Source organism: Herpailurus yagouaroundi, unplaced genomic scaffold, assembly GCF_014898765.1.
Source record: "Herpailurus yagouaroundi ecotype Mexico unplaced genomic scaffold, PumYag 28, whole genome shotgun sequence".
In the NCBI taxonomy this organism is placed as follows: Eukaryota; Metazoa; Chordata; class Mammalia; order Carnivora; family Felidae; genus Herpailurus; species Herpailurus yagouaroundi.
In genome coordinates, this window is record NW_024412376.1 from 157,396,225 (window position 1) to 157,422,437 (window position 26,213).

Sequence of the window (26,213 nt, forward strand, 5' to 3'; positions counted from 1 at the left end):
GCCCTTCCAGTTTTGTGAAAGTCTCAGAATGGCTGGGCGGGTCTCCACAGGCCAGTGACGAGAGCTTGAGATCCTTGAGTGCAATAAAACAGGGTGCTATGAAATTTCACCCAGGTACAGCTAGATGTCCAGCATGACCAGAATAAAAACGAGGTGTCGGTCGGGGCACCTGGGTTGGGGCTCAGTTGGTTGAGCGTCTGACTTTGGCTCAGGCCATGATCTCGCTGTTCGTGGGTTCGAGCCCCGTGTTGGCCTCTGTGCTGACAGCTGGCCTGGAGCCTGCTTTGGATTCTGTGTCTCCTTCTGTCTCTGCCTCTCCCCAAAATAAATAAACATTAAAAAAATAATTAAAAAGGGGCGCCTGGGTGGCTTGGTCAGTTAAGCGTCTGGCTTCGGCTCAGGTCATGATCTCATGGTCCGTGAGTTCGAGCCCCGCGTCGGGCTCTGTGCTGACAGCTCAGAGCCTGGAGCCTGTTTCAGATTCTGTGTCTCCCTCTCTCTCTGCCTCTCTCTCTCTGTCTCAAAAATAAATAAACATTAAAAAAAAATTAAAAAAAATAATAATAATTAAAAAAATAAAAAGCTTTAAAAAAACAACGAGATATCAGTTGGGTATAATTTACCATAGTATCAACAGAATATATGCCATTCCCATTTGTGTAAAATTCTACGTTTTTCCTTTGTTTTCTCATTTCGCAGTATTAGGTTAGATTCAATAGTTATGTACCAACTCAACCATATAAAAGTTGAAGCTGCACTGGAGAGTAAATCCCACGGTGCAATGCAAAGTATGGAGTTGTTGGTCTTGGTAAATTCCAGAATTTGAAATGTTGTTTTGATGAGGAAAGAAGCAGATGAATGTTATTCAGTGTAAGGACAAATGATTTTAAAATATTAGGGTAGAATAAAGAGCCGATTCCAGGGCTTGGTCAGGGGGGATTTCCAAAGCTCTGTCAAGTCTGATCCTCTCCCGAAATGGGGCTAAGCCTTTCTCATGTGCTGTTGAAGATGCCTTTCTGCCCCTGTCTGCCTCAGAATCTGCCACCTTCTACAGCTCATGGGACAGATTGGTGGGTTTGAAAACATGGAAAATAAGCCAAGAGGTCAACCGCTGGGAGAGGGGGCAGATTGGTTCTGAACAGGCAAGCCTCAGCTTTCAGAGATCTGTGAGAAATGGTGTGAATAAAACATGAGACCCGACAGAAAGTCTAACACTGGTAGTTTAGAAAATAAAATCAGTAGGTTAAATTCCAGGTAGCCCAATATGTGCATACCGGTAGTTTAGTGTTTTATGCGTTTTGTTCCTTCCCATCTCTTCCTGTACTTTCCTGGCTCAGAGGATATTACATTCACACAATATAATTTCATCGGTGTGCTTCATTTGCCAGAGTGGTGGTTTTATCACAGTGTATATACACTTGGTATAAAAGTCTGTTATGTAACTTCTATCAAATCTAAAATGATATTTATATCGGTGTGGTAAAAAAATAAAAAATTATATTAGTACATTTAAGGTCATTAAATGTACTTAAAATGACTGAGTGGGTGGAATTAAATTTTAAAGAACTGTTACCTATAACACATTTGTATAATCTTAAAGTAATAAAGTACATTCAACTTCAAGGCAGCAAATACTGAGTGCCGATCACCACATAGTCCATGCATCCAGCTGGCATTTTTTGTCACCTTTGGATTTATTGTGTCCTCTACGAAGGCTCTATAGGCCTCTTGTAATTTGAACAAGACAATCTTAAGTCCCATTACTTTTACCATAGCACAAATACAAAATATAGTAGTTCAAGCCCTAATCTTCTCTTCTAAACTACCATTCAACATTTTTGATTCCCTAAAAGACATCCTAATCTGGATTGTCTTGTAGACACCTGAAATTTTTGTATATGTTTCATACTAGTCAAGGTACTAAACATGATACCTGATTTGCAAATAATTTCTCCCACTCTGTGTTGTCTTTTCTCTTTCTTGATGATGCCCTTTGAAGCACAAACGTTTTTAATTTTGGTGAAGCCCAGTGTGTCTATTTATTCTTTTGCTGCAGGTGCTTTTGGAGTCATGGGTAAGAAACCACTGCTTAAATTGAGATAACTCAAATTTTATATAACCTAACCTCATGGCTGGAGTTAAGTGCCCTTTCTGTGGGCTCCAAATGTTTTCCAGCACGGAATTTAACCACCTTGTCTCCACATTGTCCGTTAATGTCTGTGATCCCCACTGGGCTCTTCTAGGTTGGGCTATTGCCATCCATGGTAACGTTGTGTTGTCAGGGCCAATTAGACACCGGCCAGGAAGGCGTCTGTTGTAGATGCTGGCTGGGCAACACATAGACTACATCAAAGAATCAGGTCTTGGGACAGTGAACCAGGCCCACAAATGAAGGAATAATTCTGGTCATCTCTAGCGGAGGCCAAATATTCAAATGTTCTGCTATTTTCACTTTAGTATTCACGTGTTTTTAGACATTTGTGTTTTGCTTTGTTCTCATACAAAATGAAAAGAAACGCTAAAGAGAATAAACAGAGGTTGGTGTTGGTGAATTCGGATTACCGGCCAAAGTATTCCCAACCGTCTTCTCCTTTTCCCTCTTACTCTACAGTCTCTAACGATAGCTAACTCTTACATAGAAAGGGCTCCCCATGTGCCAGACAGTGTTGAAAACAGCGTTTACATGTCTGAGTCCATTGAATCCTCAAAACAATACCAAGAATTAGGTTCTAGTAGTATCACCTTTTACAGAGGTGGGAAGTGGGGTCCAGAGGGTAGGTAAATTGCATGTCCAAGGTCACACAGCTGGTGAATGAGGTTGCCAACATTTTAACACTGGGCAGCTAAGGTCCAGCATCTGGGCTCTCTCCTTTGCTCAACAGGATATAAATGGACCACTTCTGGATATTCCTTCTGGGTTGAGGTACACACACATCAAGAAATATGCCTGAGAGGGGCGCCTGGGTGGCGCAGTCGGTTAAGCGTCCGACTTCAGCCGGGTCACGATTTCGCGGTCCGTGGGTTCGAGCCCCGCGTCGGGCTCTGGGCAGATGGCTCAGAGCCTGGAGCCTGTTTCCGATTCTGTGTCTCCCTCTCTCTCTGCCCCTCCCCCGTTCATGCTCTGTCTCTCTCTGTCCCCAAAATAAATAAACGTTGAAAAAAAAAATTTTTTTAAAAAGAAATATGCCTGAGAGATGTTCTGTTAAAAACCTGAGATCAGGTCTGAAAAAAAGGCCGCTGAATCAACTGTTAATGTAACCTGGCTGTTTTGAACCCTTATCCATGGTATTGAAGTCCAACATTGGAAGAGTCAGAAGAAAAAAAAAACAACCCAAAAAACTGTGGAGTCCGGCCTGTGTGTCGCAATTTCACAGGAAAAGGAGTTACTCATTCATGCCAGGTCAGCCGGTCCCGTCAGGGAGAGCTGCCATGCGTGGAGGTCTCTGAGCCATGAGCTGAACTCTGTACCCACCCCCCCCAGTTACTGCCCACCTAGGCTTACTCTTCTCTTTGTAAAGTTATACAGTCTCTGCTGGCCGAATCAGACTTTCAAAAGGCACCATCGTGAGTAACCTGAATCTAAAGAAATGTAAAAATGAAACTGAATATTGAAGCGATTTCATTTTCTAGGCCAAAATTTACAAGCCTGATGCCTTTCCTTCTTCTTTGTAACTGGCTAAGGTAAACATGCGTGTTTATCTCATTCAATGTGCCTGAGAACTGATTTTTCTTTACCAAGACTTTTTTTTTTTTTTTTTTTTTTGTGGAGCGCTAAAACCATCCAGTATTGTTATGGTTCCAGGGCTGTGCTAAAAGCAATTTTACATGCCATTTCCACCTCATTCACCCAAATTCACTTTGACAACTCGGGATCATCAAGGAGGAAAAAACAAAGGGAGATTTTTTTTTTTTAAAGCCAATGGACTGGAAGATGAGTTACAGCCAAGATCTGGGAGCCCCTGGATCAGCTAAGTGAAGACTAAGAGGGTTAACCCTGTCCCGCTCTTGGAAGTGACCTCTAGGTCCTCAAGGCCACGTTGTGTCTGAAGTTACAACATCTTTTTTTTTTTTAATGTTTGTTTATTTTTGAGAGAGACAGAGACAGAGCGTGAGCAGGGGAGGGGCAGAGAGCGAGGGAGACACAGAATCCGAAGCAGGCTCCAAGCTCTGAGCTGTCAGCACAGAGCCTGACATGGGGCTTGAACCCATGGACCATGAGATCATGACCTGAGCCAAAGTCGGATGCTCAACCGACTGAGCCTCCCAGGCGCCCCTGAAGTTACAACATCTTATCTCTTCCCTTTCCTGCTCAATTTCTCCTTTCCTTGCCTATCATTTCCATTTCAGAAATATTTATTTCTTGAAATGTTTTAAAAAGATGACTTTTCTGAAAAAAAAATTAAAAGAGAAGGCAGTTGATGTTTGCCTTGTATGTTGCTTTGCAAATTGGCCATGTGGGCAGAGGGAGAGACTAAAGACAGAAGCAAACCATTCTAGATTGGTAGGTGGCAGTTTTAATCAGCAAGGGAAATTATGAGGCATCTCTGCAAGAGAAGGAGACCCCCACGCCTGCCTGCCAAATCTTAGAAGTCTGTACAGAGGTCCTAACTGGATTCAGTCAAGTATACCAGGCAGATGGCCAACACTACATTTCTGTCTCAAGGCTGTACCCCGGGGACAGCTTCTGGGAGTGGGGAAGGCAGGTGGAACACACATTTCCATGACTGGAGAGGGAGTGAGAAGCCTCCAATTGCCTGGGTCCAGCTCATGGGTCAACCAGTGGTCACGTCTTTTTAAAAAAAATTTTTTTTTAACGTTTATTTATTTTTGAGACAGAGAGAGACAGAGCATGAACGGGGGAGGGGCAGAGAGAGAGGGAGACACAGAATCAGAAGCAGGCTCCAGGCTCTGAGCCATCAGCCCAGAGCCCGACACGGGGCTCGAACTCACGGACCCCGAGATCGTGACCTGAGCTGAAGTTGGACGCTTAACCGAATGAGCCACCCAGGCGCCCCAGCGGTCATGTCTTTTTGATGACCTCTTCCAACACCTCAAATCCATACAGTGGCTCTTAGGGGATATAGAATATGATGGATATAAGTCAAGGTCCTGCTCACAAAAAGCAATAAATACTCTATAAGCCAAGGGAGTATATTTTTACTTCTACAACTTGAAGCTTTATTTGGGATATCATATTCATGGCCCAAGCACAAGTGAGAACTGCCATGATTTTGTGAAATGACTATCAATCAGGAAGTGTAGGTAAGCTCAGATATAAGAGACCAGACCCTGCTATCATTTAGCCCATCTGACCAGACGCTGGGATTCACACACCTACCCACATAACTAAAGTGCTTGTGTTAAGCTGATGGGATTTTAGGTAGTTTTTCTTTATTTTCCAATATTTCAGAATTATGGCTCTTACAATGAAAAAAATAATTGGAATCAAAGAAAAATAAATGCCTTCTCAGCAGAGTGGAGTAATAAACTATCATAAAGCCATTTCATCGGACCCACGGAGTATTCCCACTGAGGAACCATGGGCCACGTCACATGTGCACAGCTGTAACTTTCCTTGTAGTCATGCGATCTTTGGCTTGTTTGGGATGAATGTGACAAAATTTTATTACATCTCATTACAGAAAAAGAGAAGCCATCCTCTAAGCAATCAGTGGTCTTTCCACAGAAATTCCTTCATGCCTGTGCTGTCTCAATAGTGAAAAACAACCCAAATCGTCATCATCAACAACAAACAGTTGGACTAGATCTGCAAACACTTCACTGAGCCATTGGCTCTGCTCTTTCCTTCCTTGTTCCACCCTCTTACAGGCTTGTCTTTCATCTACTTCTTTCATTTTATTTTTTTATGTTTATTTATTTTTGAGAGAGAGAGAGAGACAGAATGCAAGCAGGGGAGGGGCAGAGACAAAAGAAGACTCCGAAGCAGGCTCCAGGCTCTGAGCTGTCAGCACAGAGCCTGACACAGGCTCGAACCCACGAACTGCAAGATCATGGGCTGAGCTGAAGTCAGAGGCCCAACCGGCTGAGCCACCCAGGCGCCCCAATCCTTTATCTCCTTCTGACAAGACTTTCTATCTTGTACTGCTTTCTGTCCTCCTCATGGGCCAAAGGTCAAAACCCTCCTCATTCAGTCTTCTGTCAGGAAACAAAGGCCTCTCCAAACTTCAAAACTCACTGCAGTAGAAATGTGTCCTAAACCTGTTTCTCCAGGCCCGGTCCTTTCCTCTGTATCTTTAGACAGAGGAGCACACATGGAGATGACCCTCAGCCCCTCAGATTCAAACAAAAATCACTCCTGTGCATTCAAACCACCTCCCCATCCTATGGCCGACTGCTTACCATGGCTTGTAGAAAACGATCGAAGCTCTTCAGTGTGGCATTCAAGGCCACCACCAATCCACCCTACTTTCCTCCTGCACGCCTATCTCTCTCTGCTTCCCAGAAAATCCCCGGATCCAGTAATGCTGACCCACGAGACAGCCTGGGAATGAGAAAGAACCGGAATCCGATCCCGACTCCTCCACACGTCTGCCCTGTTACCTGGGGATGGCAGGTGCTTCGAACCTCAGTGTGCTCATCGGTCACATGTGAATGAAGAGAACAGAACCCACCCCCCTAGGGGAGCTGGGATCATGATGTGGTAACATGAGAAAAAGACCTGGCAAAACACTTGGCATTGAGTAGGACTCTACAAACAGTAGCTACGATGACTACTAATCAGCACTGAATGCCTCCTCTGTGCATAGCTCTGTTCTAGAAACTTTTGCTGGCAATGTCATCCTCCGCCTCACAGTCTTTGATCACAAAGTAGAGAAGTACCGTTTCTCACCTCCGCACCAAATTCGGTCTCCAGTTCTTTCTCACCAGGACTCTGTAAGCGCCTAGGCCGAGGGGTGGGGATTTCCTGCAGCAGCGTGCTTTCTGCTTTGGACTAAAAAGGCAGACAGAAAATTACTGCTGCATAGTGTCACTGATGCCATCTCGATGGCAGACAGTCACTAAAAACTACACGCTGCGCTTCTTTAAGAGGTAAGAGCGAATGAAATGGTTAAGAAAAAGGACATTAAATTCTTCTTAAGCATAATTTTCCACCTGTGCCAATGTTAAATACTACATTAATATTTAAAACATGAAAAACAAATTTAACGGCATTCAAACGCATGCAGTTTTGAGCAAACGCAGCATTCTAGACAAGACCTGGAGAACTGCAATCAGCACGGAACAAAATATTCATGTGGTTTTTCTCACCCTGGCAGCCTGCAATTTCTCCCTCATGCGTTCCCTCATGGAAAATTCTGCAAAGCCCGTTCTGGAAGCTGAAGGAATTGGAGGTAAGCCTAAAAAAATACAGAAAAATTACTTTAAACAACATTTTTTCCCCTTTTTTTTTCCAACAGGAAGATTAGATTAAAAAAATAACAGGAGAATGTAATTTTATTTTGCAAATTTAGAACTTCACATAAGCAAAGATGAGATAATGCTGACAGCCGTCCATTTGACGTAATAAGTACATGTCTTGGCTTCTTTGCGACTGAGACGGAAAACCTCGGTCCTGCCAGCAATGCCACATCGACTTAACTAAGAATAAAAGGAATGCCACTCAACTATTCCAGGCACGGGCACACCAATTCAGTTACCATTGGGAAGAGCCTTTCCAATCTGTTGAATGAGAAACAGGCTCGTAGGTGAATGGATGGCCAACGAGTTCGGGGTTCAGCTTTCCAACAGCGCTGATAACTTCAATCGGAGAAACCCTTCTAGAGACCCAAGCCATGGCCCTAGGCTAAATCATAGACACAGCATGTATTTCAAACATATTATTACATATATGTAGGGGCACCTGGGTGATTCAGTCAGTTAAGTGTCTGACTTTGGCTCAGGTCGTGGTCTCGCGGTTCCTGGGTTCAAGCCCCGTGTCGGACTCTGTGCTGACAGACAGCTCAGAGCCTGGGGCCTGCTTCAGAGTCTGTGTCTCCCTCTCTCTCTGCTCCTCCCCACCTCTCACTCTGTCTCTCTGTCTCTCAAAAATAAATAAAAATTTAAAAATAACAATAATAAAAAAAGAGATGGCCCTTGATGTTCTTTTTTCACTCACTTAAAAGATCATCAAGCCACTATTTTCCATTTTGAAGATCACGTAAACGTGGCAGATCACATGCACTGTTACATGTACTGAGGGTCCCGAGACTTTTCCTGTATGGCATTGGCCACACTGTGAACTCACACATTTGTGTGATTATTTGGTTAATACCCGTTTCCTCCTCAGGTTCCATGGTCCCCAGCCACGCAGGGCAGGCACATGGCAAGTGTCACAGAGTGTGTGTGGTTCCCTGATGGGACAAAGGCGGGCTTCCTGACTGGTTCTTGCCAGTCCTGTTGTCTGCCTGGCCACCCACCTTGCTTCTGCTCCAGAGAGAAGTCCTTTAATAGTCAATAATAAGTGTTTTTAAACATGAAAATGGGGGCGCCTTGGTGGCTCAGTCGGTTGAGCGTCCGACTTCAGCCAGGTCACGATCTCGCGGTCTGGGAGTTCGAGCCCCGCGTCAGGCTCTGGGCTGATGGCTCAGAGCCTGGAGCCTGTTTCCGATTCTGTGTCTCCCTCTCTCTCTCTGCCCCTCCCCCACTCATGCTCGCTCTCTCTCTCTCTCTCTCTGTCAAAAATAAACGTTAAAAAAATTTAAAGAAAAACATGAAAATGCACCTTATTCATTTACTTCCCCTCCTTAAAAAAAAATCCAGTTTTTCAAGTTTACTTAAAATAGCTACCACCTAATTCACGAGAATAATTTTATGAATTAGTGTTTAAAAGAGAGACAATATATTTTATTAAACATTATCTCATCTGAATAAAAAAAATGAAATGGCTTCTCTAGGATTACCTTTTTTAAATATTTTTTTAAGTTTATTTCTTTATTTTGAGAGAGAGAGAGAGAATCCCAAGCAGATTCCACCCATTGTCAGCGTGGAGCCTGATGTGCGGCTCGAACTCACAAACCTCTAGATCATGAGCCAAAAATCAAGAGCCAGAGGCTTAACTGACTGAGCCACTTGGGCACCCCTCTAGGATTACTTTTAAAAACTGAAAGATTTTAAAATGGTAAAAAGCAGTTCTTGCTGGATATTTTAGAGTTCGCGATAGTGAAAGACATTTCAAGGGTATAGAGATTCTCGAGTCTGATCTGCACAACTAGCTGGGGGGGTGTCTTTTTCCCAGCTAGAATGTGCCCCACTTGAGGGCAAGGATGGAGTTGAAGACCTTTGTACCCGCATCGTGCAGCACTAAATCAGTGAGGAAAAACATATAAAGGAAGCACGGGGGCATGAGGGAGATTATACAAACAAAATGAACGTAATCCTCATTTGGATGAAACCTGATGTGATAACCGTTTTTTCCAGATAACACGAAGAATGTGATATTCATGGAAAACCATGTGGACTCATCCACCCCCTTTGACTTAAGAACTGGTAGAGATTTGGTGCTTTCATTTTTATCATGGTAGAATGAAGCAGTGTTTCTTTAAGCAGCTAGAACTGCAATAACCCTCGTAAGACATTTTTTCCCCCTAATTTATTGTCAGTTACTCCACTACATTACTGATCTGCTAGGTAGTCCCAAGTGTCTATTTTTCCTGCCCAGGGGAGAAGAACAGACTTGCCAAGGCTGAGGAAGGGTGTGATCTCACACGTACGTACAGAGGCTCTTTGACACAGCCGAGCAAACCTGGCGTAAATAAAGTCTCCATGGCATGGAATAAGAAGAGGATGATGAAAATAAGTTTTAAAAAATCATTAAAGACTTGATTTGGAGGCAAGAGCTCACGAATAATGAGAATAAGCATCCTGTTAAACTTCTATACATAATGTCAATGAGTATGAAATACAGATTTCCTCTATAAGGTGCTATTTCTTTTTTTTTTTTTTTCCAACGTTTTTTATTTATTTTTGGGACAGAGAGAGACAGAGCATGAATGGGGGAGGGGCAGAGAGAGAGGGAGACACAGAATCGGAAACAGGCTCCAGGCTCCAAGCCATCAGCCCAGAGCCTGACGCGGGGCTCGAACTCACGGACCGCGAGATCGTGACCTGGCTGAAGTTGGACGCCTAACCGACTGTGCCACCCAGGTGCCCCACTTTTTTTTTTAATGTTTATTTTTGAGAGAGAGAGAGAGAGAGAGAGCACAAATGGGGAGCGGCAGAGAGGGAGGGATACAGAGAATCCAAAGCAGGCTCTAGGCTCTGAGCTGTCAGCACAGAGCCCAATGCGGGACTTGAACTCATGAACTGTGAGATCATGACCTGAGCCGAAGTCGGACTCTTAACCAACTGAGCCAACAAGGTGTTATTTCTCGCAGAAGCAGCAGGATGATGTCCTCACAAGGCTGCTCTAGCTTCCCAGGACACCTGTTCATCTGGAGGCTTCATCAGCTTCCCGTCTGCAAATGCTTCCAGATCTTCTCTACTCCGTCTCCTTTGTCCTATCACCCACACTCACTCTACCCATTTCTCTCTCTGGATAGGCTTTGCGAAATGGTGGCCACTTTCCACTTTTCTCTTAACCACTTCTATAAACCTGACCCCTCGGGAAACAACTACTTTGTAAGAAGATAAGCACTTCATTTTGAAGTAGTGTTCTAGTCTTGTCATCTTCTGTCCCAGGTTGATGTGATCTTGTCTTTACAGAGAAGTTTCTATAGCTCCTTCTCCACCACCTGAAGTCTTCTCCATTTCCCCCTACTTGTGCTGAGAGAGTCCCATACTTCTTGCAAAACATTGCTCTGTGAATCTCACTGCTGAGACCTGAACTCTCTGTCTACCATGGGGTACCCCAGGACTTTCTGAGGACATAAAATCAGAAATGGGGTGTTTTTGGTTTGGATTTGAATTGGTATTATCTGGACTCACATGGATTATGTAGAATATGTGAGCATGGTGATGATGCCTGTTTTGTGACCTCCCTCTTCCAACTTCCCTCGCTAGTTAAAGAATATGCTTTCTAAAGGTTTTTATGGATTTGTTTCACTTGTTATGATTAATAAAGGTTTACCAAATCCTATAGTATGTTTATGTTTTCGTCAGTTGTGTACCACTGATAATTGTAATAATAGCACAATAAAAAATTCAGTTTGTTAGGGGGCACCTGGGTGGCTCAGTTGGTTGAGCGTCCGACTTAGGCTCAGGTGATCTCACAGCTTGTGGGTTCGAGCCCCGCATCAGGCTCTGTGCTGACAGCTCAGGGCCTGGAGCCTGCTTCAGATTCTGTGTCTCCCTCTCTCTCTGCTCCTCTCCCACTTGTGCTCTGTCTCTGTCTCTCTCAAAAATAAATAAGCATTAAAAAATTAAAAAAAAATTCAGTATAGAAATAGGTTACTTAAAATTCTTGGGGGGGAGGGTTGGAATGAAGGAGCTTATTAAGAAGAAAGGGGAATGGTGTCAGATTTCCAACTGTTCAGGTTTTGTTTTTGGTTTTTGAAGGAGATTATAGTGGTCATCAAATCACTGTGCCATATAGATTCTTTAACAGTGATATAACATTTTTATTTTAAGACATTAATATTTATATTATTATATTTATATTTTATTACTATTTATCTATCTGTGTCATCAATAAAGTATTTAAAATATGACAGAATTCTTTTTAATGGCAACTTACATATAGCATAATTTTTATTGGGACAGTGGACAAAAGGGTTGGGAAAACATGGCCTGCCCTGCTCTTTTTTTTTTTTAATGTTCATTTATTTTTGAGAGGGAGAGAAAGAGAGAGCGAGTGGGGGGGTCAGAGAGAGGCGAAGACACAGAATCTGAATCAGGGTCCAGGCTCTGAGCTGTCAGCACAGAGACTGAACCGGGGCTAGAACTCATGAACCCCGAGATCATGACCTGAGCCGAGGCTAGAACTCATGAACCCCGAGATCATGACCTGAGCTGAGATCAGACGCTTAACCAACTGAGCCACCCACGTGCCACTGGCCTGCCTTAACTCTCCCCCAAATAATCTCCCCCCACTGTTGTAATATTCCTGGATAGAATGTAAATATGGAGCTGGGGGGTGGGAGGGCATCGGTACGGAAGCCAGCTGACCTTGGCAGGAAAAATTGGAGGGGAGCAGAGGTAATATCCCCAAGGCTTGAGAGGAAAAAACGTGATGAGTTGGACAATCATTTGGACTGTCATCGACTCTAACCACCTTCATACGGGTGGAGGAAAATGGAGTGTCTTTCCAGCCACTGTCAGCCCTCTGTGAACATAGTGTGTCTTCAGCTGTCACACAGAAGAAACCCGGCACAAAGAAAGGGCCTCAGGTTAATGGTGGTTGTCACTAGGGTGAAAGAATGTGGGTGATTATTTTCTTCTATTTCCTTCTCCTGATTTTCTAATTTTTATCAAACAAAGGAGTACCGGTTGTGAAAATTTAACTACATAAAATGAAAGTCCAAACAGGCTGAGAACAGCGGGCTGTGCCCTGTGTTTTGAGCCTCAGAGCTGCTGATAGTTCACATTTGCTGAGGGGTCTGGAGGGATTTCTGCAGTCACTTTCTTCTTTTCTGCTTCTTTATTTCACAGCCTCCTTAACATTTCCGTTTCATGTTAACTGAAAACCTGGGGCCTTTATCCTTGTGTATGTTTCCTTCTGACTCCTCGGTGCTGGGACCCCAGGACTGAGGCTCTGCCCCTTGCTCCCTCCCACATCTCTGTGTGTCAGCACACTTCCCAGGCTTGGGGATTGTTTTGGACCGAATGCTTTTGTCTCCCCAGAATTCATATGTTGAAGCCCTCACCCCCATGTGATGGTATCTGGAGGTGAAGCCTGTGGGAGGTAATTAGGATTAGGTGAAGTCATGAGGGTAGGTCTCCCAAGATGGGATTAGTGTCCTTCTAAGAAAAGAAAGCCCAGAACTATGGCTCTCTGTGTCTCCGCCATGTGAGGACACAGTGAGAAGACGGCCATCTGCTAGCCAGGAAGGGAGCTCTTACCAGGAACTGAATGATCCTGAGCTTTGATCTTGGGCTTCCCAGCCTCCAGAACTGTGAGAAATAAATGTCTGTTGGTTGAGTCACCAGTCTGTGCTATTTCATTAGAGCAGCTGGAGCTGACTGAGATGGGGATCATCAGCGTGGGCAGGACTGAGCCTGGCCAGCCCTGCCTTCTGTCCCTGTGCTCCAACATCATCATGGTGGTGGGATAAGGCAAGGGGGCTTCAGACAGGGCTGAGATTCTGAAACGTGGCTTCATAGATATGGTTTGCCATGAAAATTCTGCCTACGGATGAGACTTCCACGTTGCCTTGGGCAGAGCAGAAAAAATGTGAACCTCATTCAGGGGGGTCAGGGACTGTGTGAGAGGTGCCAGGGCAACTGAGTGGCCTCAGAACAAGCTTTGTGAATTTCCAAGAGGGAAAATAACATGTAAAGCTTCTGAACTTGGCGTATTTTTGCAGGCATTAATCTCTGTCAGGATACTAGTATTCTACAAAACCCAATTTTGGACACGCTAGACTAGAGAATCTCCTCCAGTTTTCAAGCATTCAGCTGACAAATATGCATTGGGCACCTATTATGTGTACGGGACATGAAGGATAGAATGGTGAAGAGAACAAACAAATCCTCATCTTCATGGAGTGAATTTTCTGGCAGGGAAGGGAGACCACAAACAGGCCGTATATCTAGTACGTCTGATGGTAATAGGTGGTATGAAAACAAGTAAAACTGATCAGAGCGAAAGAGGGCTAGAAGGGAGGGGTGTAGTGCAGTTTTAAGTGGAGTGGCCGAGCAAGGGCTTCTTAACTGACTGAGCCACCCAGGTGCCCCTAACGGGCTTCACGGTGACATTGGATCAAGTAAAGGAAATGAGGGATCAAGTCACGCGGATGACTGGGGGGATGGGCATTTTAGTTATAAGTCATACCTGGTACAAACACTCTGAGACAGGGCCATGCCTGATGTAGGACCAGAGCCGAAAGGGGAAATGTAAGGGTGGGAGATGGAATCCCAGGGTATCAGGTCGTAGAGATAAGGTGGAAACAAACTCTGTAGGTCATCCTACAAACTTTGGCTTAAACTCTGAGTCAGGTAAGAACCACTGGGGGGCTGGAGCAGAGGAGTGGGATGACCTTATTTTCCCAAGACCATTCTGGCTGCTGGGGTGAGAACAGAAGCCAGGGCATCAGCTGAGATGCTGTGCGATACTCCAGTTGGGAGTTGGAGGTGGCTTGGATCCGCATTGGAGTGGTGCATATGGTGGGAAATAGGCGTACTTTAGGTGTTTTTGGTCTATTCTGAAGGTAGAGGAAACAGGACTTATGGGGACATATCGATGGGGGCAGATGAAGACAGGGATTAAGGGTGACCCAAGCCATGGAAGAATGAAATGTGTGTTGGGGTGCCTGGGTGGCGCAGTCGGTTAAGCGTCCAACTTCAGCCAGGTCACGATCTCGCGGTCCGTGAGTTCGAGCCCCGCGTCGGGCTCTGGGCTGATGGCTCAGAGCCTGGAGCCTGTTTCCGATTCTGTGTCTCCCTCTCTCTCTGCCCCTCCCCCGTTCATGCTCTGTCTCTCTCTGTCCCAAAAATAAATAAACGTTGAAGAAAAAAGTAAAAATAAAAAAAAAAATAAAAGGGAAAAAAAAAAAGAATGAAATGTGTGTTTAGTGAGATGGGGAAGACCTCATCTTTGGAGGAGGAGGAGATTGGGAGCTCAGCTTCAGTGGAGTAAAATCTGAGTTGTCTCAGGAGAGATCACAGACCTCGCTAAAGGTAAGAGCTAAAAGCATAAAACTTCTAGAAGAAAACATAGGAGAAAAATGTCATGAACTTGGGTTAGGCAAATAATTTTTAGATATAATCCCCAACGCACAATCCACGAGAGAAAAAAGTGATACACTTGACTTCAAAAGACATGATGAAGAAAATGAAAAGAGAAGCGCTTGGGTGGTTCTGTCAGTTGAGTGTCCGACTCTTGATTTCGGCTCAGGTCGTGATCCCAGGGTCGTGGGATCGAGCCCTGCATCTGGCTCCATACTGAGCATGGGGCCTGCTTAAGATTCTCTCTCTCGGGGTGCCTGGGTGGCGCAGTCGGTTAAGCGTCCGACTTCAGCCAGGTCACGATCTCGTGGTCCGTGAGTTCGAGCCCCGCGTCAGGCTCTGGGCTGATGGCTCGGAGCCTGGAGCCTGTTTCTGATTCTGTGTCTCCCTCTCTCTCTGCCCCTCCCCCGTTCATGCTCTGTCTCTCTGTCCCAAAAATAAAATAAACGTTGGAAAAAAAAATTAAAAAAAAAAAAAAAGATTCTCTCTCTCCCTCCCTTGCCCTTCTCCTCTGCTCGGCATGCTCTCTCTGTCTCTCTCTCTCAAAAAAAAGAAGAAAATAAAATAAAAAGATAAGATAGTTACTTGGAGAAAATATCTGTGGATTATGTATTGATAAAGTACTTGTATTCCAGAATATACAGAGAAACTCTTACAACTTCACAGTGAGACAAATAATCTGGTTAATAATGAGCAAAAATTTAAATAAACATTTTACTAAGATGATACAAAAATGGCTACTAATGAAAAAAATACTATCATTAATCACTGGGGAAATACAAGTTAAAAGCACACTGCAATGCCTTTATACACCTTATAAAGACTATAATTAAAGACTGATGATACCATGTGTTGGCAACTCTCATAAACTGTCGGTGGGAGAGTAAATTGACAAAACCGTTTTGTAAAACCGATTGGTAGTTTCTTAAAAGTTAAATATAAATGTATCATATGACCCAGAAATTCTACTACTTATCAAAAGGAATGAAAACGTACATCCATGCAAAGACATGTTGCAAATGTTCTTAGCAGCATTATTCGTAAGAGCCCCAAACTGGAAATAATCCAAATGTCCACCAACAGGTGGTTGAATAAGTAAAATGTGGTGTATCTGTGTGATGGAATAGAACTCAGCATGAAAAAGGGATGAAACATGGATAGATGCTACAACATTTATGAATCTCAAAAAACATTGTGCTAAGTGAAAGACGCCAGACACAAAACACTGCAAACTGTATGATTCTGTTTACAGGAAATGTCTGGAAAAGCCATATTTATAGGGAGATAAAACAAACCAATGTTTGCCTAGGGCTGGGGTGGGAGTCAGGATTAACTGTAAATAGGCACAAAGGAACTTCCTGGGGTGATGACACATTCTAAAACTGGACTGTGGTGATGGTTGTCCAAATCTATACATTTCCTGAAAATCATTGAATGGTATCCTGACAGCAGGTGAATGTGACGATATGCACACTAAACTTCAATAAAGCTATTAAAAATGTGAGTTGTCTCATTGGACAGGTGCACGTGGACATTGGGTAGAAGTCTGCCCATGTAGTCTGAAAGAGCCCTAGGCTGGGGATATACATTTGGGAGTGGTCAGTTACACACGTGATATGTATATGTTAGAATTTCAAGTCTTGAGATGAACAAGAGGATGAGTGTTGATGCAGGAAAAAGGGTCAGGCACTGAGCCTGGGTGCTCCAACATTTAGAGGCTGGGGTGGAAGAATCAGCAAGGAGACGAGAGGTAGAGCCGGTGAGGGAGAAGTAAAATCAGAAGAGCAGGTTGCTGGCAGCAAAGAGCACAAGGAGGAGGCAGCAGTGAACTCCACCGAATGCCGCTGAAGGTCAGGAAGATGAAGACTGGGAACTGCCCAGTGAATTGGGCAAATGGGCAATTCACTGGCCACCTCAACAAGAGCAATGTCCGTGGCGAGTGGGGATATGAGTCAGATTGGAGTAGGTTCAAGACTGGAGACAAAAATAGGGGTAGATGACTTTGGAGCAGTGTCGCTCTCAAGGAGTCTTTTGGAAAATGCCTTTCCTGACAGCTAATAAGGATGATTCTGTGTGTTTTTTTTTTTTTTTTTTTTTGTATCTGTCGTACTCTTCCTTGAGATGGTCAGTGAGGTGTGGCCACGGGAGACCGAGGAGAGGCTCAGGAAACAAAGTTCATCACACCCCCCGAGTTCTAGAATCAGGAGGCATGGCACACCATGCAGGGCCACATGGAATGACAGCAGGGTGGTCAGGAGGCGAAGACAGGAGCAATGTGAGACCTTAGGCTACGGTCTTTACTGGAATTTCTGAAGGAAAAAGGCAAGGCGGTGTTAGCAGTTTAGAGCTGGCTAGATTGAATTATTCTGGGGGGCTCTCAGCTACTATCTCTAGTTAGTTGCCTGGTGCCTGGCCCTGGGATGATGCAGGCAGAGGAATATTGCTTCCTGGGGTTGTACCCACCAGAAAATGGTGAGCTCTGGGTTGGTTAGTGAACATATCAAAGGCACACTCCACTCTGAGCCCTTTGCCACTTCTAAGAATTGGCTACAGTCTCCTCAACCCAGAAAGTTTTTTTTTAAAGATCTCAAACATTTCCTGGATATTAATCCAGGAAAAAATTATGGAAACAATGTATTATTTATTCATTCTTGTTTTAATATGTTAATTTAGTCCCCTCGGTACCGGGTGAGGTAGCAAACGCCAGCGTTGGTGAACTTTTTGGCCGGAACATTCCCCAGCATGCCTGCTCTGACTAGAATGTTCTTTTGCTTCTCCAGCTGCTAGACTCCAAGGTAGCTGCCAAGACCCAGATCTTTTGGGCGCGTCTCCTCTGTGCCCCATACTGTACTTTGTAACATTTCTTTCCTGGGTCAGTCTCTCCAGGGCTGGATGGCTTTTAAAAAGTATGCCTAAAATGAATGATCTATTTCCTTAAGTTTGCATCAGATTTCGCCAGATTCCCTACTTTCTTTTCAACCAGTACTGAGAAGTTGGCTCCGAAATGATGCTTTAATCAGAGAAACTAACACGAATGAATGGGAAACAGATGTCAGTAATGAAGAAATTTATGTTCGTAAGACACTACTTAACATTTGATAGTTAGTCCCTTAAGAGATGGTATGAGTTGGAATCTTGGGGGAAATGTGTGTCCTTTTTTTATAGATGTTTATTTGATTTGGAACTAGTGCCTGCTCAGTGAAATGCTTTCTTTATTTGGAATGTCATGACCATATGTATGTTTGAATAGCAGATTAGGAGCCAAAGCTTTCACTGCATGATTTATACTGCTGTTAATCAGGGGCACCTCTGAGCATGTGCTTGGTGCCCTGGAGAGGCCATATAATCCGTGGGCTGGTATCTGAGTATCTGAATACAGTCTGACTTTCGCAACACCTGGAGGCCTGTAGGAGTGCTATAGTGTAGACAGGGTTGCAGTTCAAGGTGAGGAGCTGGGCTGCTACCACCAAGGGGGAGGCCAGACCCAAGAGAGGTTTGGGAAGTAAATGCCCAAAGGAGTAAAAGATCTGGATCCAGGAGAGCAGACCTGGTTACGGAGGATGTGGTGGGCATGGTAGGGGTGGTAGGTCAGCACGTGTGAGCCCCGAGCATGGCCTTGAGCAAAAAGCAGAGAGGCCAGGTTGAGACATCTGTTCACTCAGTAAGCATTGTTGAGTGCCATCTGGATACGGGCCTTGTGCTAAGCAGAGCTGAAAGTCAGTGCCTACCTTCAAGAATTTCTAGTCCAGTGGAGAGGGGAAGTAATAAAAAGATGACCTCAGGGGCGCCCGGATGGCTCGGTCGGGTAAGCATCTGACTCCTGATTTCAGTTCAGGTCATGATTCCGTGGTTTGTGAGATCAAGCTCCACGTCGGGCTCTGTGCTGACAGGGCAGAGCCTGCTTGGGATTCTCTCTCTCTGCCCCTTCCCAGTGCTCTCTCCCTCTTCCTCAAAATAGATAAATAAATGTTGAAAAACAAACAAAAGAAAGATGACCTCAGACACTCACATGGGGGGCAGGATCCATGAAGTACAGAGAAGCTCTACTCAGCCCGCACTGGGGCGTGGGGGAAACTTTCTAAAGGAGGTGGTGTGTATATTGAGTTTTGAAAGGTAAGCAGCCAGGGTAAGAGAAACAAATAAACAAAAACCCCAAATAGAGAAGGCGTTAGTTTAGGTAGGGAGAGTAATGTAGGTGATTCAACCGAATGACACTCTTTGGCGGGGGGAAAGAGGCACAGCCAGAGTGGCAGTCTTGTGAAGGCTCTATGCTGGCTCTATGCCCCGTATGAAGAGTCCCCTGGGGGCCTGGGGGCCACGGCTGACAGTGCTGATTGCAGGATTGCTACTGCACCTTCTGTGGGCAGCTGGAAACCCTTAGCCTTAAAGACCAGTCAGGCTTGGGATTTGGGTTGTCAAGTGATGCTGTAGTGTGGCCGTGAAGAGCACACAAGTCTATGGACTGGACTTGAAGTCCTGGCTCCTCTTACCCTCTAGCTGGTGCTTCTCTCCGAACTCAGTTTCCTCACCGATAAAACAATGTCTGATGGTAGTGCTGTTCTGAGAAATAATGTCGCCATGCCGGCCCTGTCCTCGCACTCAAGAAAGGTAATTATTTTTGTTAGTTATTTGGCAACGAGTTCTTCTTTCAGCTGGAGGAGACAACTACGTGTGCACCAGACCCTCCGTAGGTGCGTTCTGTCATAATGTCATAATGTCATAATGTCAAGACTTTGATTATCCCCATTTTATAAATGAGGTTCCTTTGGTTTGGGACGATGAGGTTATCGCTCAAGGTCCCGTGGTTGAAAGTCATAACGAGTAGTAGTGAGTCTGATTTCAGCTCCTGTAGGTTTCAAGGAAGGTGTGCTGAATGGAAACATTTATCTCTCTTAATATCTTGGCGACATAATGGGATGTGGGCAAGGAAGAAGAATGAGGAATCTTGGTAGAAATCTTATCAGAAAGCTTGCTAAGTGGCTCAGAACATGAGCGTAAGCTCTCAGAGTTCAAGACTGTCAAATTTATCATCTGTCTGCCTGCCTATCTATCTATCTATCTACCTACCTACTTACCTACCTACCCTCCTGTCACCTACCTATCTATCTTGGTGTGGGGATGCCTCAGGTAAACCACTAAGTGCTAAGGGAAGAAAGTAAAATGGAATCATGTGAGCTTAAAAAGTCCCATAGCGCTAACATAAACTGCCCTGTTGGGGCTAGGGAACCCACTGAATCTGAGGTTTCACCTAGGGAAATGTAAACAGTATTTATAAATGGGTCATGAGAGATAGCTTTGATGATCCATTTACACAGAGTATTAGCCCAGCCCAGTTTGGGGGTGTTGCCAAGATGTTTCGACATATAAAAATCAATCAATGGGATACACCTTGGTAACAGAACCACGGACAAAAAACACATGATCCTCTCAACTGATGCAGAAAAAGCATTTGACAAAATTCAACATCATTTTATGATAAAAACATTCAACAGAATAGAGATAGAAGGGAACTACCTCAACATAGTAAAGGGCATATATGAGAGCCCACAACTAACATCGTGCTCAGTGGTGAACAACTGAAAACTTTTCCTCTAAGATTGGGAGCGAGACAAGGATGCCTCCTTTCACCGCTCTGATTCAATGTAGTACTGGAAACCCCAGCCAGAGCAGTGAGGCAAGTGCCACAGACTGAACGTTTATGTCCTCCCCAAATTCTGATATTATAACTTAACCCCCAGTGAGATGGCATTTGGAATTGGGGCCTTTGGGAGGTAATTAGGTCATGAGGGTTCCACTCTCATGAATGGGATTAGTGCCCTTACAAAAGAGATCCCAGAGAGCTCCCTTGTGCCTTCTGCCATTCCTCAGGGCAGGAGGACAGCCATCTGTGAATCAGAAAGTGGGCCCTCCTTACCACGTACTAAATATGCCAGGTCATTGATCTTGAACTTCTCAGCCTCCAGAACTGTGGGAAATAAATTTCTGTTCTTTACGAGCCACCCAGTCTGTGGCATCTGTTACAGCAGCCCAGACACATTAATAGTGCAAGAAAAAAGCTACAAAGCCATCTTAAATTGGAAAGGAAAATAGAAAACTATCTGCGTTTACAGATGACGTGGTCTTACACTCAGAAAACTCTACAGATTATACACAAAAGAACTGTTCAGCCAAGTTGCAGGATATAAAATCGACATGAAAAACTCAACTGTGTTTCCATCCACTAACAACAAAAAAATTTAAAAAGGAAATTAAGAGAACAATTCCATTTAGAATACCATGACAAAGAATAAAATATTTAGGAAGAAGCTTCACCAAGGAGGCAAAAGACTTGTGCACCAAGAGCTGCCAAACATTGCTGAAAGAAATTAAAGACACAAATAAATGGAAAGACATCTCACGTTCATGTATTGGAAAACTTCACTGTTAAAATGTCAGTACCACCCAAGGTGATCTAGAGATTTAATGCAATCCCTATCAAAATCTGACTGGCATTTTTCACAGAAAGAGAGAAATTCATCCTTAATGCGTATGGAATATTAAAGGACCCTGAAATACCCAAAATGATTTTGAAAAAGTGTTGGCATTCTCACACTTCCTGATTTCAAAACATATCTCAAAGCTACAATGATCAAAACAGCATGGTGTTGCATAAACAAGACATACAGACCAATGGAATAGATAGAGAACCCAGAAATAAACCTTTGCGCATATGGTCTTCAACAGGTGTGTGAAGTCACTTAATAGGGAAAGAACAGTCTCTTCAACAAACGGTGTTGGGAAACTGGCAATTCATACGCAAAAGAATGAACTTGGACCCTTACCTTACATCATATAAAAATGCAATCCAATGGATTAAAGACCTACATGTAAGACCCAAAATTATAAAACTCCTAGAAGAAATAATTCATGACATTGAATTTGGCGTTGATTTGTTAGATATGTCACTAAAAGCACAACCAATAAAGGCAAAAGCAGAGAAATAGGACTACCTCACACTGAAAAACTCTTGTGTGTCAAAGGACACAATCAATGGGAGAAAATATTGGCAAACCATGTATCCAATAAAGGGTTTATTATACAGAATACGTGAAGAACACCCATAACTCAACAGCACCCAAAACAAAGAACTTGATTTGAAAGTGGTAAAGGATAGACATTTCTCCAAGCATGATATACACATGGTCAACAAGCACATGAAAAGATGCTCAACATCACTAATCATCAGAATAATGCAAATCACAACCACAGTGAGGTGTCAGCTCCCATCCATGAAGATGGCCAGTGTAGAAACAATGCAAGCGGCAGATAACAAATGTTGACAAGGATGTGGAGAAACTGGAAACTTGGTGCAGTGTGGGTGGGAATATAAAATGCACCCGCTACGCGAAACGTATGCCGGTTCCTCAAAAATGAAGCATAGACCTACCATCTGAAGTGGCATTTTCACTCCGTGCTTTGTGCTTCTTTCAAAAGAATTGAAAGCAGAATCTTGAAGATATATTTGCACATTCGTGTTGATAGCAACATTATTCACAATAGCCAAGAAGAGGTAGAAGCAATCCAAATGTCCATGAAGGATGAATGTATCAGCAAAATGCAACATATACATGCACTGAAATATTATTCAGCCTTAAAAAGGAACAAATTCCTGTCACATGCTATAATATGGATGGACCTTAAAGACATAAACGCTAAGTGAAATAAGCCAGTCACAAACACAAATACTGTATGATTTTACTGATCTGAGGTACCTAAAATCATCAAATTCATTGTAATAGAAAGAAGAATGGAGGGTGCCAAGGGATGAAGGCAGGGGAAGTGGGGAGTTACTGTTTAATAGGTAAAGAGCTTTGGGGGCCCTGGGTGCCTCAGTTGGTTAAGCATCCAACTCTTGACTTCAGCTCAGCCAATCATTTCATGGTTCATGAGTTCAAGCCCCGAAGCGCAGAGCCTGCTTGGGATTCTCTCTGTCCTCCCTCTGCGCCCCTACTCAAAATAAAAAAATAAACTTTAAAAAATTAGGCGCAGAGGTTCAGTTTTGCAAGATGAAATAGTTCCAGGGATCTGTTGCACAGCTATGTGAATACAGTTAGCTCTACTGAAGTGTGCATTTAAAAATGATTAAGATGGTGGGGTGCCTGGGTGGTTCAGTCCGCTGAATGTCAGACTTCGTCTCAGGTCATGATCTCGTGGTTCATGGGTTCGAGCCCTGCGTGGGGCTCTGTGCTGACAGCTCAGAGCCTGGAGCCTGCTTCAGATTCTGTGTCTCCCTCTCTTTCTGCCCCTCCCCTGCTCCCGCTCTGTCTTTCTCTCAAAAAAAAAAAAAATGAATAAACATTAAAAAAATGATTAAGATGGCAAATTTTGTGTTATGTGTATTTTTTGCCACAATTAAACACACACACACACACACACACACACACACACACACACACACACATAGATAGATATCTCAAAGGCAAAAAAACCAAAACAAAACAAGAAAAAGGATCCTTAAATGTGGCAAAATCTTGTTAATTCTTGAATATGGTGCTGGGCATATGAGGTTCACTGGATTATTATTATTATTATTTTTAAGTAAGCTGTACATCCAATGTGGGGCTCAAACTCAACCCTGAGATCTGGAGTCACATGCTCCTCTGAACCAGCCAGGCCCCCTATTTCACTGAATGTTATTTAATTCTGTGCACATTTGAATTTTCCTAATGAAAAATACAGGCCCCCAAGGGTATTATGTTTAGGATCTTAAAGATGTGGCGCTTGCCTTGGTGATATTTGATTTACCTTGAGAATATCAAAAAGCTATTTTGATAACCAGACGCATAAAGCCCGAGTAGATGGGCTAAAGAGTTGTGAGCAGAGGGAATACATTTGTACTTCCCGTTTTGCTGGGAAAAAAATCATAAAAGGGGTCGAGGAAGAAATGTGCCTGGGTGATAAACACTCCTGTCTCCAAAGAGCAGTCGGCCTACCCGGTCTCACTGTAGAGCCGAGAGCACCCCATCCCTGTGCCTCCAGCCTCGCCCAGCAAGGACGATGGGGTGGCGGGTAAGGTGCTCTCTTACCATCAGGCCTCTGTAGTTTTACTCTCATGTCCTTAATCAGCTAGTTCTCCCACAAGCCGACAACACCTGAGAGGGTAGGACCCTGTCTGAGGTGCTCGTTCTTACGCTACTGGGCACAGGTGTTCCATGAATATCATCGGGCCCCAACCCTGCCCCAAGTATCACTCTGGGCACTGGGGTTGGGTTCAGTCGTGAATGAAGAAGACGAAGTCCTGCTCTCAGGGGCAGTTCGCAAACAGTTGCTTGGAACATGCTGGGGGCGGGTGCGTGCTCTAGGGGAAAACAGAACCCTGGGAAGGACAGAATAGGTGACGAGGTGAGAAAGTGCTATTTTTTTTTCAATTTTTAATGTTTTATTTATTTTTTGAGGCGGGGAGGGATAGGGAGAGAGGGAGACACAGAATCTGAAGCAGGCTCCAGGCTTTGAGCTGTCAGCACAAAGCCCAATGCAGGGCTTGAACCCATAAACTGTGAGATCATGACCTGAGCTGAAGTCAGATGCTTAACTGACTGAGCCACCCAGGTGCCCCAGAAAGTGCTCTTTTTAAAAAAATTTTTTTAAAAGTTTTATCTATCTACCTATCTATCTATCTATCTATCTATCTATCTATCTATCTATCATCTATCATCTATCTATTTAGAGAAAGACAGAGAAAGCTCGAGCAGGAGAGTGGCAGGGAGAGAGGGAGAGAGGGAGAGAGAATCCCAAGCAGGCTCCACGATGCCAGTTCAGAGCCAGACGTGGGGCTCGAACCCATGAACTGTGAGATCATGACCTGAGCCAATACCAACAGTCGGATACTCAACCGTCTGAGCCCCCCGGGGCCTCAGGAAAGTGGTCTTTTAGACAGATGGTCAGCAAAAGCCTCTCCTGCCCCCAAGCCTCCCCTGACCTCCAGACCCCTACATCCACCTCCACCTGGACATCCGGCAAACTCTGTCTTTTCCTCATTTTACCCGAAACCCATTCTTTCTGCCATCTTCCTCTCTCTGTAAATGGCAACTGCATTTTCCCACTTGCTCAAGTTAAAAAGCTGACATCGTCCTTCCTGCTTTCAAAACTCCTGTTCAGTCCAGCCATAAACCCCATTGTCTCTACCCTCCAGATGCCCCAAGGCCCACTTTCTTTCCACCTCTTCCACTACTTGGTCCCAGTACCCACCCCCCACTGCCCACTTGGATGTTGTCTTTGCTCTTCACCTGGTTCTCTGTTCTGTTCTTGCACCTTCCAGAGTCAATTCCTCAGTACAGCAGCCTGCACCCTTAAGTCTGAGCACACCCTCCCCTGGCCTTCATTTCACTCAGACCGAAAGTGTAGGGGCCCCGAGGCACCTCCCTTCTCCTCTCATTTCCCATCTGCCCTCCCTGCTCACTCTGTCAGCCACTCTGGCCTCCTTGCTGGTCCCAAAACATACCGAACACACTCTTGCATGAAGAGCACTTTTCTCAGCGGTCTCGCATTTGCTCCAGGCTCAGAGATGGTCTTGCTGGAGAGGCCTTCCCATGATGATAAAATAGCAACCCTCCCTCTCATCCAGCTTATTCTTTATCTTTGTAGCACCCCCACCCCTGGCCATACTCTATATCCATCATGTCTATTTCATTTTCTCCTTTTCCCTTTCACCCCCAACTGGAGTATAAACTCTGGGGAGGTATTAAGCATTCTCTTCTTGTTCCCGTTTTGCAAATAAAGAAACTGAAGTTTAGGGAGATGGAGGAAATTGCCCAAGAGGGTAGGAAAGGGACAGGTAGAGAGACTGGTACCCACACTGGTCTGACCCCAAAGACCATGGGCTTTTTGTTTGTTTAAAGTTTATTTGGTTATTTTGAGAAAGAGAACAAGCAGAGGAGGAGCAGAGAGAGAGGGAGAGAGACAGAATCCTAAGGAGGCTCCACGTTGTCAGTGGGGCTCGAACTCATGAACTATAAGATCCTGACCTGAGCTGAAACCAAGAGACAGACGCTTAACCGACTGAGCCACCTGGGCGCCCCCAAGACCATGGTCTTTATGGTTACAACTCTCCTGCCTTTCTGCCACAAGCTTATTGAAGACATGGTTGGGGAGCCTTCCTCGGGTGGGCACCAGAGCCTGGGAGTGCTCAGGTGGTCACGAGGCTTTCAGGGGTCAGTAAGCAGTCACCCAGGTGGGGAGATGGGAGAAAAGGAGAAACAACTGGAAGGGGCCAGAGTGCATAGGGTCTTGGAACCCAGAACAAAGAAAGAGTGTGGATTTTATGCGATGCTTATCACAGATTTCTGAGTGGGAAAGTGATATACAGAAGGTTTGTTTTTTTTTAATGTGTATTTATTTTGAGGGAGAGAGAGTGT

At 44.4% G+C, this 26,213-nt stretch overlaps 1 protein-coding gene across 12 annotated transcripts in view; it reads right to left on the reverse strand.

Annotated features, from left to right (window-relative positions):
- Window positions 1-26,213, reverse strand: part of CC2D2A (coiled-coil and C2 domain containing 2A) — a 148,706-nt gene that overhangs the window by 110,399 nt on the left and 12,094 nt on the right. For all 12 annotated transcript variants that reach the window (XM_040487614.1, XM_040487639.1, XM_040487652.1 and 9 more), the window contains 2 exons: window positions 7,270-7,358; window positions 6,851-6,952 (listed from right to left, as the gene is read on the reverse strand). In XM_040487614.1, the coding sequence (XP_040343548.1) occupies window positions 6,851-6,952; window positions 7,270-7,358 (191 nt within the window). The remainder of the gene's footprint in view (window positions 1-6,850; window positions 6,953-7,269; window positions 7,359-26,213) is intronic.